Consider the following 13092-nt stretch of genomic DNA (forward strand, 5'->3'; position numbering starts at 1 on the left):
CTATCTGTTTTAATTAAAAAAAAAAAAAGGTTTAACCTTTAGCTTGTGGAAGTAAGAGATTAGCGACTTTTGACGAAACATTTATCTGGAGACAATTGTAAAGCTTGTCATACCAGTTTAATAAAGTAAAATGTTATTCCGCAACTTTTATATGATTATAAAATCAAAGAATGATAGCTTGCTTCAATAGCAGCAAATAAATTTTTTTTCCAGTAATGTCCAAATGTCGCCAACATACATCAAAGCTAACTTCTTATTCACAAATGAAAACTAATCGGATAAGTACAGTATACTTATACCATTCACAGTACGTACACGATACCAGTATTGCTATTATTATTATAATATTGCCTCCTATTGTTATCCCCCCATATGCGCCCTCATAAGATTATCATTAACATTATTATTTTTCTTATTATTCACTTATATGAACAGTTAGTTTATCAAGCATCCGAAATGCAAATAATCAGACTTTCGAATACTATCAGATACACTACTTGTATGGACCCTTAGATATCTGTACATAAGAAGCTTAAATTTTTATATACTTTCCTATTAATAAAGTTTGAATCAGTAAATTGTTCCTTATACCCTTAGAGACCATAAAATCCACTTTACAAGTTGTTCACGTCACCAGAATTTTATTCTGAAGATATATCTTTTTTGTTCTATTTGTTAATATGGAATTATAGATCTATCACCATTCATTCAAGAGAAACATCACTTAATTTTGCTTTTACATCAAAACAAAGACATTCCTGAAGAATACGTATAAAACAAAAATCATAAAAAAAAAAAAGACGTTGAATCTATGGAAGAAAAGAAGACTGGTTCCGCATCTAAGAAATAAGAAAAAAATAATTTTAAAAAAAATCATGAAAATACTCGTTTTAAGTTTATTATTTTACTTGAACAATTATTAATTAAACATATTAATACAAATTATTAAAGAACATATTAATGAAAAAGCACTAAAGCAGGGGTTCTCAACCGGTGGTACGCAAGAGAAAAATAACTGGTACTCAAAGAAAAAGTATTTTTAACTATTAAATTCAAAAATCTCGTGAAGAAAAAGTAGAATTGATAGAAATTTCCTGTGATCGAACTCGAACTGAAGATTTCAAAAACAATACACTTGTTAACTTGTCTGAACCGAAAAATAACTTTAAAGGAATTTCAACTAAAACTATTAAATTTTTATTTCCTTTTGGCACAACCTATTTGTGTGAATAAGGATTTTCTTTCCTGTTATATTTAAAAATTAAATACAGAACAAAATTAAAAGTGGATCTTAATTCTAAGAAACATTCACGGACGGAACCATTGTGTAAAGAGAGCAGTGGTCACTTAAGCCATTTTAACTTTGAAATAACATCCGAAAAGGAAGTTAGAGATATCTACACCTTTCACTGCATATGGGCTTACAGCCCCATTTACCAGCAATGGTTTCAGCAGTGGCTATCTGAAGGTGGAGCAAAATAATACATTCACATGATTGTTAATTATGTTTTTAAATTACGAACAGTTTTCTGGGATTTGGTACGTATATTCTTTTCAGCATTCTTTTCACAAGATCACTTGATCAGGCGTGTGTTTCCAATCTTCAATAATTTTAGAAAGTTTCACCTCTAATCTTTCATCTGTATACGCAGTTTCATTTTAATTTTTATGCTACAAAAAGCTTGCTTTTTAAGGAACCTTGTAATCCAACCTGTATTTGCAGAAAATTCATACCTTCTGTTTAACTAAGATGAATGTTTGGCTTAGTTGTGTGTTCTTAGGGTTCATAAGTTACAACTCATGTAAAATTTTATCACAATTTAAAAGTCTTTTATATGTCTCCCCTGAAGCTTATGCAATCTACATATTATATATTCCACATATTTGTTTTGTTACTTTATTTCAGGATCGAGAGCTTACTTAAAATAATTAAATAGTTAAAGAAATTAAATACCACTATATTTATTTTTCAAGAAGCTAATTTTAACGTTAAGCTTTTCATTATTCCAGTAGAAAATCTTAGACAAAGGTATCTCTTCCTTTAGGCAGATAGTCCTACGGTGTTTTGCCTTAATCATTTAGTCTTTCCTAGCCTCTCATTTTCCAGCAACAGAATTAAACTTAGTTTTAAAGCACTTGGTCTTAGAATTAACGCTGCCTTCATCTTTAAATTAATGCTATGTCATCTCCTTGCAACAGAATGTCCCTTCCAAATAACGAGAATTGATAAAACGTTCAGTTAAATTTAATCATCATTATTATTACTTTTATTATTATTTATAAAATTTCCCCATCAATATATTCTTAGTGCTGTATGCTTGATGTCATTTCTATCTATTGTATTATTTTTATGATTTTTCTGCAATTTTTATTATTATAGCATTTTCTATTTTTTTTTTTTTTTCCTTGAAAATATCTCTTTGAATGAAGATGAATTAACATTTACTTTTGTTCCAGAACATACCGACTTTTTGTTTGTAGCTGCGCAGCTTCATATACACCAGAATGTTTCCTACAGACGTAGCACCTTTTCCATTTGTAAAACGATCTAAAATTTGAATTTAAATTTCGAAGAAATTGCTCTCTCTTCTTTCGGTAATAGGTGAATTATGAGACATTATGTAGGGGTTGTAGAAAAAGATTTCAGTTATTATTAACGAAAAAGACATGATTTTTTAAAAATTTATTTAGTAATTATATGTAAGTAGGCAGGTGTAACTATGAAGAATCACCGCGTATATGCACCAAATAATAAAGATTTTACTCTCCATCGAAATGCTAACACTGTAACGAATACTGTACACAGGCGTTCGAAAATTTTCTTGAAGTATTTTTAATATAAATGTGCTTTTACTCACAATGTTTCTTACAGTGAGGCAGACAATTAATGAAAAAACGTTTCGGCAATATGGATGGGAGGACACCGTAAAAATTTATAATACTAAAATAATCATAAGGCTTCAAACGGTAAACAGAAGAATTTTCAGTCACTTATGAACAAAATTTGCAAGATATATGTAATTAATATTTTTACGGTGTCCTTTCTAAAATTATGATTATTACTCTAGTTTAGGCAATACGGAATCTTTAATTATCAAAACGGAATTCTTTTATTTCGTAATTATTCCTTAAATTTTGTTGAAAGCATTGAAAGTTGGCCGCTGACAGGAATTTGTTAATGATCTAGTTATTATTATTATTATTCCATTTTAGACCATCCGAAACCATTAATTTTTAAAACGAAAAACATTTCTTTTGTAATCCGTCCCTAAAATTTGTTGAAAGTTATGAAAGTTGACAGGTAATAGGAACTGAATACTGACCGAGACAGTAAATTCGTTCCCCCAATGGCTGCGTTTTATAAGCATCGAATAACATTATTTTTAATTAAAGTAGATTATTAACTCAACTAAAACATAATAATCAAAGATTTATCGTATGTTTCTTGTACTTCTTAAGTTATCTATACAGCTTTATATGCGTATCTCTTGAATTCTGATAAATTTCTTGTTGATTTTCTATACTTTTTGCTGGTTTATATTGCTGGCAAATTGCCGAGATACATATTTAATGCTGTCTTTAATTTTTAAAGATCAGATCCAAGTTTTCGTTATTTTATCCAAATCAATTTTATGACAATTTTAAAGCAATCATTTTTATGATTAAAGATTGCTAATATAAATTGTTAAGAAAAATTTTTATACGAAAATTTGTTATATGAAATTTATACACCGTAACATTTTATAAGTTATGTATAATAATCCATAGTATACGCAGTGTTTATTGGAAGAGAAGTAAATGCAGTGTAAGAACTAACCACCACAAATGATTCTGAAAACTAATCTTGTCCAGAATTTTAATCAAGCAAGAAATTGAAGATTGTTTAAGATCTGTGAATTCCTTCTTTTAAGAATCTGTGCTAACTTTAAAAATTCTTGCTCTTCAACTATATGAATAGGATAAAATATTTGAAAATAACTGCATCTCTAGTCTTTTCATTTGTGAGTATTTTAAACACACCAAATTGTCCACAATAGTCACACATAATGCGTGAATAGTTTTTCTTAAATGATGTAAATATTTGTTTTATTAAGCTAGTATTCCCCAGTTGCACTCTTTCTATATTTTCTCTTTGCTTAAATCTTCAGTGGTAACGTAAATAATAAAAGTTTAAGAATAAATTATGATTTTTAACACATTCAAAGTTTAATATCAAAATGTTAATTATGTACTGCTCTTGAATTATTGCATTCATAATATGGGCCCACAAGTGGATAAGTAACTACGTTTGGTTTCTTTGATCATGGCAAAGCACTCGAGGGCTATCTGCCTACGGAAAGGGAAGCTTTCGTGGAGAACTTTGTAAGGAAAACTGGCTAGTATACACGTCACACATGGGGCAAACCACGAAAACCCCCTGCAGCCAGCCCGTTCGTCAGGATTTATGAGTAATTAAGAGCATACTGGCAACAACAGGATTTATGAGTAATTATAAGAGCATACTGGCAACAACAGGATTTATGAGTAATTAAGAGCATACTGGCAACAACAGGATTTATGAGTAATTAAGAGCTTAATTAAGATACTGGAACAACAGGATTTATGAGTAATTAAGAGCATACTGGCCAGTATGCAGTATGTAACGTTTCGGCAAAAACCACGTTTTTTTGCCGAAACGTTACATACTGTATACTGGCAGTTTTATTCCAGTTTGAATCCTAGCGAAAATGAATGCCCATAGGGTTGTTTTAGTGCTTTTCATTATGTATAACAGATAGAATTCCCTTATGAAGTCATCTGCGAAGGAATCCCTTCCCTTAGGCAGATAGATCTGTATAAAAAGTAAAAAAATAAAAGGTTTTGTAATATGTAGTTTTTAAAAAACAAAAATATACTTCCATTAGTGTACATATGAAATTTTATGTATAAGGTTTTCAAATAAAGTAGTAAGGTTTAAAATTAACTGTTTTGCTTTTTAAGTTACCGCTTGCTTTTTACTTTTTCGATTTTGTTTAACCCTTTCTATAATCTTTTGTTCAACCCTTTCTATAATAGTATTTAAGAAATGAATGGAAAATTAGAAGTGAACAAACAGATACCGCAATGAAATAACACTTCGGCAGTTAGAGTTCATTTGTTATAAACCTCTTTATATAGATGGATTTCATTCTGGATGGAACTAATGATTTCAGCGTAAGATATGCACTAAGAAAACACGACATCCGCTCTCTCAAAAGAAATGCTAGCTCTGCGATGAGCGCTATTTCAAGGATTCAGGCAAAGGGATATAGGCTTTATTTCCTTATTTATCGTAGATATGTACTTCCAACTGCTAAATTTGTCAAAATAAGGCAAATAGTTTTATGAAGACAATATCAACATACTGCTTAAAAGGGTTCTTAAAAATAAACTCCGGCTTTGCACATGACCTCTGTAGAGTCACTTTTCCAATTAATAAAAGCGTATGCTTTGGTCAGCTAAAAGCAAAAAATTCCATAGCATAGCAGCGATTTAAATTACTTAAAAGATTTAAAATAAGACGGGTTACATTTAATTCTTCAGTTGGGAAAATTCTAGCCAGAGCTGGTGAAACTGATAGGAGGCAGAGTCTTTAATTTTTGTTGCAAAAGTACGAAAGCTTACCTTTAATATTTAAATTTACTAAGATAAAGAAGATCTTAGATTATATTTTACCTACATATTCAAATTTACATTTTAGTTTTGTATTATATAAGGAGCATAGCTATATATTAATTATTGTTTAATGTATAAATTTTAGCTTAATTTAAATATATTACACCGGTATAAGAAAGAAGTCAGAACGAATGCCAGATTCTAACCATAACAGTTAGACCATAACAGATTCATAACAGTTAGTAAGTTAAAAATTAATTTTAAGTTAAGGTTATAACTCTACAAGATATACTTAGGTACGTTAATGGACATTTGCGATAATTTTAGATACATTTCTAACGGCCTAGACATATTTTTAACTAAGGTACACGTAAACTCTTTGTAATAATTATCAGATCGCCTAATGGTTTGAAAGTATTTACTTTCATATTCGAGCTTCGAGTTTTGTATGAGGTACAGAGGCATAGTACAGAACATCGGTAAGTTTTTATTGTGCACTTTATTTTAATTACTTATGCATACCTTTAAAGATAAAAGCGAAACCTAGGCGGACCGGAGTGCTGTTATGAACATTCAAAGATTTTCGTATATGCCAACTTTTTGAGTTACATAATATGTATGTTTTAGAATAAGAGTCAAAGCAGTTCTGGTAATACACTCATTTTCATTTGTTGTTAATTTAGACGTTCTAAGTCACATTAGTTTTAACCTAGAAGACACAATCAGAGTAACAAGGTGTACCTAGGCATGGTAACGGACATAAAAAGAGTTAACCATGTCTGAAAGTTTCTGTAAATATTAATTGTAAAATTAATTATAGTTATTATTAATTATTGGGATAAGAAATTAAAAACCTAGTTACCGTATTAAAATTTTTAGGCATGAAATGTTGAAATTTTAGCTGTGCGTTAAACCCTTTGCGAAAAAAAAAAAAAAAAAGAAGACTTGCTTGCATAATTAGCCCGCAACGGATTAAGAGCCAGCATAACGGTGTATAATCTAGAAACCATTTTCCTACTTTAAAGCGAGGAGTTGCTGAAATCTTCAACAAAAAATTAACGGTCACTGAAAATTTAAAATTCGGAAATAATGTGTTCATTAAAACCATAACATGATCTCAAATATCGTTAAAGAGAGGGCGATATTTTCATCTTTCTGGCTGAACGCGCAGCGACAGAAAACACACAACAAAATCACGTTGTGAGAATAATACAATAAAAAAGGAAAAAGAAACGGAAATAAATCTAACGAATCATTGGAATGTCTTTTGACGAAATTAGCGAGGGCCGGAAAACGCAATCAAATCTGCAAAATAATGCAGTTTGGTCCGCCATGATGCTTCCTACTCTTATTGCTCTTTCCTCCTCTCCCGCCCAGAATTCTTGAGCCAATCACAATGCAGAAGAGGAGGAGATATCTCACTTCATTTACTGGCAGGAAATGATACAAAAAATGATGTCGTATTATGTGTTAAATGTTGACAAGAAATTTAACACTCGCCTCTTGTACTGATAATGGGGATAGCTTGCTTGGTTCTGTTGTGCATATTATTTTTCATTGTTTTCTTTTACCGTAAAGAACAACGGTTACAGTTACATCCATATTTTTCAAGTTTATTATTTTTAATATAGCATGTAAGAGCTCATGTGCTAATTTGCAGCAGTAATTTAGTTACCTGAGAGAATATTAATATGTAATAAAAGATATATTCTTTTATGAATTTTATCTATCATTCTTTTTAAAAAAGAAAGACATATATTTTATGAAGGCAGAATTTATTAAAGTATGTAATTTAAAATCAAAAATGTTTTCAAATGGTAAAGCAAATAGAATTAAACTATCTCAGAAATGAATTCCGTAGTGGAAATGGGTCTTTTAAAAACATATTCTATTTCTTATTCTTATACTATAAATGTTAGCAGTATGTATTAACATTTATATTATTATTATTTTTATACCATATAATTTAGTTCAAACAGAGCACTTTTATGATTGCAAAAATAACTTGTTTATGGAATTATGTTTAGTGATGTTTATGGAAAGGTTTCCTGTTCTCAGAAATGTTCGTTTCATTTCTCCAGATCTCAGTGGATGAAGAGATTGGTAATTTTGCAGGCCTGTTAACGATCCCAAGCTTGGCAGCGCAACGTGACGTTTCATCGTATGACTCAAAGAACAAAAAGACTATATTATAGGAGTTTCTAAACATCAAAGTTTGTTCTGGCGATCCATGTGCAGCTAGTATGGAAGTCTGTAATGAATTTTTATTGCAATGAGTTAGCAAACTGCTAACACTACAGAAAAAAAGAAAAAAAACTTAATCACTGCGGGGAAAAAAAAAAAAAAAACTAAAAAGGTATTTTAAAGAAAGTACTGTAAGATGATGAAATGTTTTTTAAATCATTTTGATCATTTTATTTTTAATTTTTGTTAGCTTGAAATCATCATATCAAATTTACCAAAAACGCATTTTTGTTCTTAAAGCTATTGTATCTAAATGTATCATTAAATGTTAATGCTATATTTTCTTTCTCTAATTCTAATGTTATTATGTTAGGAAAATATTTGATGTAGACGCCACCGTGTTCAAACATCTTCATTAAAAACTGTAAAATACAGGAAAACATAAACACCAAATATTACAACTAAAATTAGAGCTTCTACGCAAAAACAGGCAGTTCGACCAATGGGAAGGAATACAAACATTTTCAGAGCACAAAATTGAAAGTTAACTTTTAGTCCCATTGGGGAAAAAAGACACTGAAGTTGGCGCACCAACTGAATTTATTATTCTATACTAAGAGGTTCAAAAGTAAACGAATAGCAGCCTCGTTAGGCCTAGGGTTACTTAAACTTTTAAATTGTTGATAATTCCACAACTACTGCATGCAGATAAAATGAAAGCATAAAAACCTTAACTGGAACATAAGAATAGCATAATTAAATCATTTTTAAAGCAAAAAATGCAGATTTTACCACCATATAAGAATAAATAAACAAAAACTGAGCTCACCAAGCTGGATAAAAGAATGGTTATTTATTTAATCTATTTATATATAAATTTTTCGTACGTATAGATGTAACCCAAAAACATCGTTTGGCTTCGCGAGCTGTCAAAATGAATGTTTTCGTTGAAATATGTTACCCGAAATTTAGCGCGATTGCAATACTCCTTTTACTTTGTACAAGGAAGTAAAAAGGCTTAAAAATTATTTGTTTATATGTTAGAAATATGAAATATTGGCAGCCTTAATTTGTATGCAGCTTTACTGATATCCGACATAGAATCAGTTCCAATAACCTCAAGCAATCGTAATCTTGTATATTATACACATTACTTCGTAATCAAACTATATTCAGACACTTCATAATCAAACTAAATAATGCGAGAATCTCCTCAGTTACACTGCCCTATGGAGCAGTATTCAGAGTAGGTTTTCATTATGTGTGCATTGAAACCCTTTGAAACCCTTTAAATCCTTAGTTATTTCGCTGTTAACAATGTAAAGAAGGGTAAAATCTCCTTTAGCTTTAGACATAAATAATCGAATAATATTTTATTACCTTTCAGGAAAGAGGATTCCATTCCAGTAATCATTCTTTGATAACCTGTAATTGCAAAATGCCCAGTAGAATTTGATAGCTGTATTATTCATTCGCGCATTTTTACAATTGTGATGTGACTCAAATGAAGATTGCCGTAAATAGCGTAAATATTTTACGCACTTAACTTTATGTGTTATTATTTCTGTCACTTTCTCAGTGCACGTGTTTTAAAATTAAATATCCGTGTACCACCATATTTTTTTTTTTTTTAACCAAGCCGTTTCTTAGGCTAAAAAAACATTAAATCCTCTTTGCTGTTTTTTTAGAGCTTCTATTTCGGTCTACTCCGCAGCTCTTCCATGTTTTCCCTTTACTCCTTTTTATCTGTAAGATAAGTAAAAGAAAAAGTCGCACGAACCTGCATCTATCGTGTAATATAGCTGAAGCATATACTTATGAGTTTTCTACAAATTATCTAGCATAGTTTTTCACACATCTGGTCTTACTGCATTATTGTCACGGAGCTTCCGTTTTGTCAAAAGTTAAGTAAGTTGAAATATTAAACTTCTATAGAAATCATAGAATTTCAAACAAAGCAAAACACTCTTGCAAACAAAACAAAACAAAAAAAAATAAGGAATTTTGATATTCTTACTTATATTAGCAAGGCCGTAATTAAAAATATTACATGAACTTCTAAAAATGAATAAAATTTGAAAAGATAAATTTATATATGGAACTTAAAAACTAATTAATGGTAATGTGCCTCATTTATAAAGACAATAAATGAACTTTTACTCAAAGCCTAAGAAACTCATTTAAATAATTTTGTACAAAATCGTTTTGATTAGGAATACTGAATAAAAGTGATTACGTTTAAATTCAAGAATTGCTTATATTGTTCATTAAATTTCGATAAAACTTTCAAACTCACAGATACAAATTTAAGAATGACAAAAGGCTTTATCATATAATGGATAAGGAAGTACTATAATTTTTTCCCAGTCCAAAGCTATAGATCAATCAGTATAATACTGGAAAGGTTTATTTGTAAAAGAGGCACACTATACTACGCTGTCACTGAAGTAGTCAATAATATAATATTAAAATTTCTGAATGATTCCAAAAATCCATTTTAAAAAAGATGAAGGCTCACTAAGGTTTATAATTTAAAGAAATAAGAATATGCTATTCATAAAACTGTAATAATGTTCACGGGCATTTTATGTATGAAAAATATTGTACTATATCTTAACATGCTAAGTACATATTAGTAGTCCAATTGATATCATTAATTTACAGCGAAAGCCGTAGGTTTATTTTCAGAAATACTACAAGCTTATGAAAATGACTTTTTAAAAGGTTACAGAATATTACTATTTCCCATTGTTAGCACTACTGAGGAATATAAAAAACAATTGCTAAACCTTATTTTGCAATATATTTCAACAATTATACTCATATTTGCTTTAGAAGTTTTACAATCGTACAAATTTGAAAGTATCTTAGTCTTTACTGGCAATACGCCGGGGCATGGAAGATTCTAGTATTTTAATTCTTGTAACATGTTGCTTTCATAGACCCAAGTTTATTAAAATTGAAAGATAAATATCTTATTCTATTAAAATTGAAAGATAAATATCTTATTCTATTAAGAATTGAAAGATAAATATCTTATTCTTTTCCGAATGCCAACAGTCTCTCGCGCTTGATTTGGAACCGTGTTGGCACTGCCAGCTTCCAATTCGTTCTGTTAATCAAAAATTCATTAATTTTTTACAAAATATAAAATAGACAATAAAACAAATTCAAAATTCGGGCTTTCAGGTGCACAATTTCGGGCTTAGGACTACGTTATTCAAAATTTGATGGCTCTAGGTATCGTAGTTTTTTTCGCAAAAGGAGGAACATTCTTACATGCAGACTCTTCATTATTTAAATCCTTCAAACAGGGCGTTAATATTTGGTGGCAATAGTTGAAAGGTGATACACCGTTTATATCGAACTGACGCGAAATCCCGTTTCAAAAGTAATAGCCCCTTTTGGTTTAAAAAATAAATCTTAAAACTTGGAAATTTTGTTTTGTTTGTTTTAATCTTTTGGTTTAAAAAATAAATCTTAAAAGTTGGAAAAGTTTTTTTTGTTTTGTATTTTAACAATAACAACTACTGTAAACTCTTATTTGCAGTAAATTTTAATGCTGATATTCGAAATGATTATTTTACAAATTGAATGAAAGTACTTGCATTAAAAATAACGTAATTAATAATGAAATCGAATAAGAATCGTGTATTAAACTAGAAAAGAAACCTTTATTTCGGTTGAAAGCAATCTGAATCTTAAATACTGCATTTGTCGGAATGTAAGATACTCATATAAAAGATCGTCTATGAATTTTCTTTAAAGATATTTTTGGAGGGATAAAGCGAAATCTTACTTGAAAAAACATAAAGGAATTAGAAAGAAAAAAATACAAAGATTCATAGCTGGAATTCAATATTAGTACTTTCAGCATCAATGCCATAATTCCAGTATCAGCAGTTCTTCAGTATTGGTACTGAAATCCCATTCATAGTTTATATTTCCTATACTGCAACCAGGTTTACATCCTACTCATTTTTAGTAAAACTTTAACATTTAGAAAAAACTTTATCTGATTCTACAGTGTTGTCCCGAATTTAAGATAATGCACTTCGCCCTTAATATGCCTTTCTTAAAACTATACCTGATACTATTTTTAACCTAATATTAAAAAATATATTAAGGTAATTCATCATTTATTTCATTTTGTTATGTGATATGATAGATTTCTTCTTATTATATTTACTAATATTTATATTATTATATCTTTTATCTTAAAAGGAAACGTATTTGTTCACTCCTTCTTTAAAAGAGAAGTATTTAGACCATTAAATCATCTTTCTTACAAAGTGCCTTCAACATATCAAATAATTCCTAAGTCTTTTAATACACAAGCCCATTTTTCTCTTGTAAAGCACATTTAAAAATGCAGAAACATCTTATATGAGAAAGTCTTTTATTTTTGTCAGCGCTGCAATTCATGTTATTAAAAGGGCACAATATCCTAATTATTTCAAAATTTGTTAGACTTTTAATTAGTATAATGTAAAGAAGAAATAAATTTTTATTTTTTATTAATTAAAAATTTTTATTTTATTATTATTATTCGAAATAAATTTTCCTTCATTGCCTTAAATAAAAATTATTTATAATTTTTATTTAAGGCAATGAAGTTCTAAAATTATTTTCCCAATGAACGCAGTTATAAAAGATCACTTGCAATGAGTGATCAAAGAAATGTCTCTCTTCAGAGAATGAAAAAATCCTCACCTGAACTCTGGCTTCACTAAGGTCCAGCCTCATCGCCAGTTCCTCCCTTGTAAAGACATCTGGGTACTGAGTCTTCTCGAAAGCTCTCTCCAGCTGATGGAGTTGGTAGGTGGTAAAGGTAGTGCGGCTGCGACGAATCTTCCGGGGTTTGTCTGCTCCTCCCCCTCCAGCAGTATCACCATCCTCCGTAGATTCCAGTGAGTGGAGGGGTCCTCTCGCCTGCTGGTCGGGTGGCTCGGCCGACGATGAGCCAGGCGGATTCTCATCCTTGATTACTCCCAGATCAGACAACGAACTCCTGTCCTGGCGATGAACTAGCCTGGATAAAGTGTCTCGAAGAGCAGCTGTTGGGTCGCCTATGAGAAACGTCACTTATTATATGTTTATTCATAAAGTACAGGAGTTATTAGAATAAAATTTTAAAATATTTATTTAACCTAAGTACATGCCTATAATAGGCGTTTTCCTTACTTGGCATTTCAACGTTCGTACATGAAATTAATGAAAACGATTAATGAAAAATTTCTTAGCATGATTAGTAGTTCTTTCTTATCAACTGCT

The 13092-nt window shown here is 30.1% G+C and overlaps 1 protein-coding gene across 1 annotated transcript in view; it reads right to left on the reverse strand.

The window, feature by feature from the left end:
• The window catches only part of LOC118183301 (uncharacterized), a 59600-nt gene that overhangs the window by 11586 nt on the left and 34922 nt on the right, over positions 1-13092 (reverse strand). The window contains exon 2 of the mRNA XM_035352785.2: positions 12532-12887. Within this exon, the coding sequence (XP_035208676.1) occupies positions 12532-12887 (356 nt within the window). The remainder of the gene's footprint in view (positions 1-12531; positions 12888-13092) is intronic.

The sequence above is a fragment of the Stegodyphus dumicola genome, chromosome 2, assembly GCF_044657685.1.
Source record: "Stegodyphus dumicola isolate Sdum_Otavi_A_Nest chromosome 2, ASM4465768v1".
Taxonomy (NCBI): Eukaryota; Metazoa; Arthropoda; class Arachnida; order Araneae; family Eresidae; genus Stegodyphus; species Stegodyphus dumicola.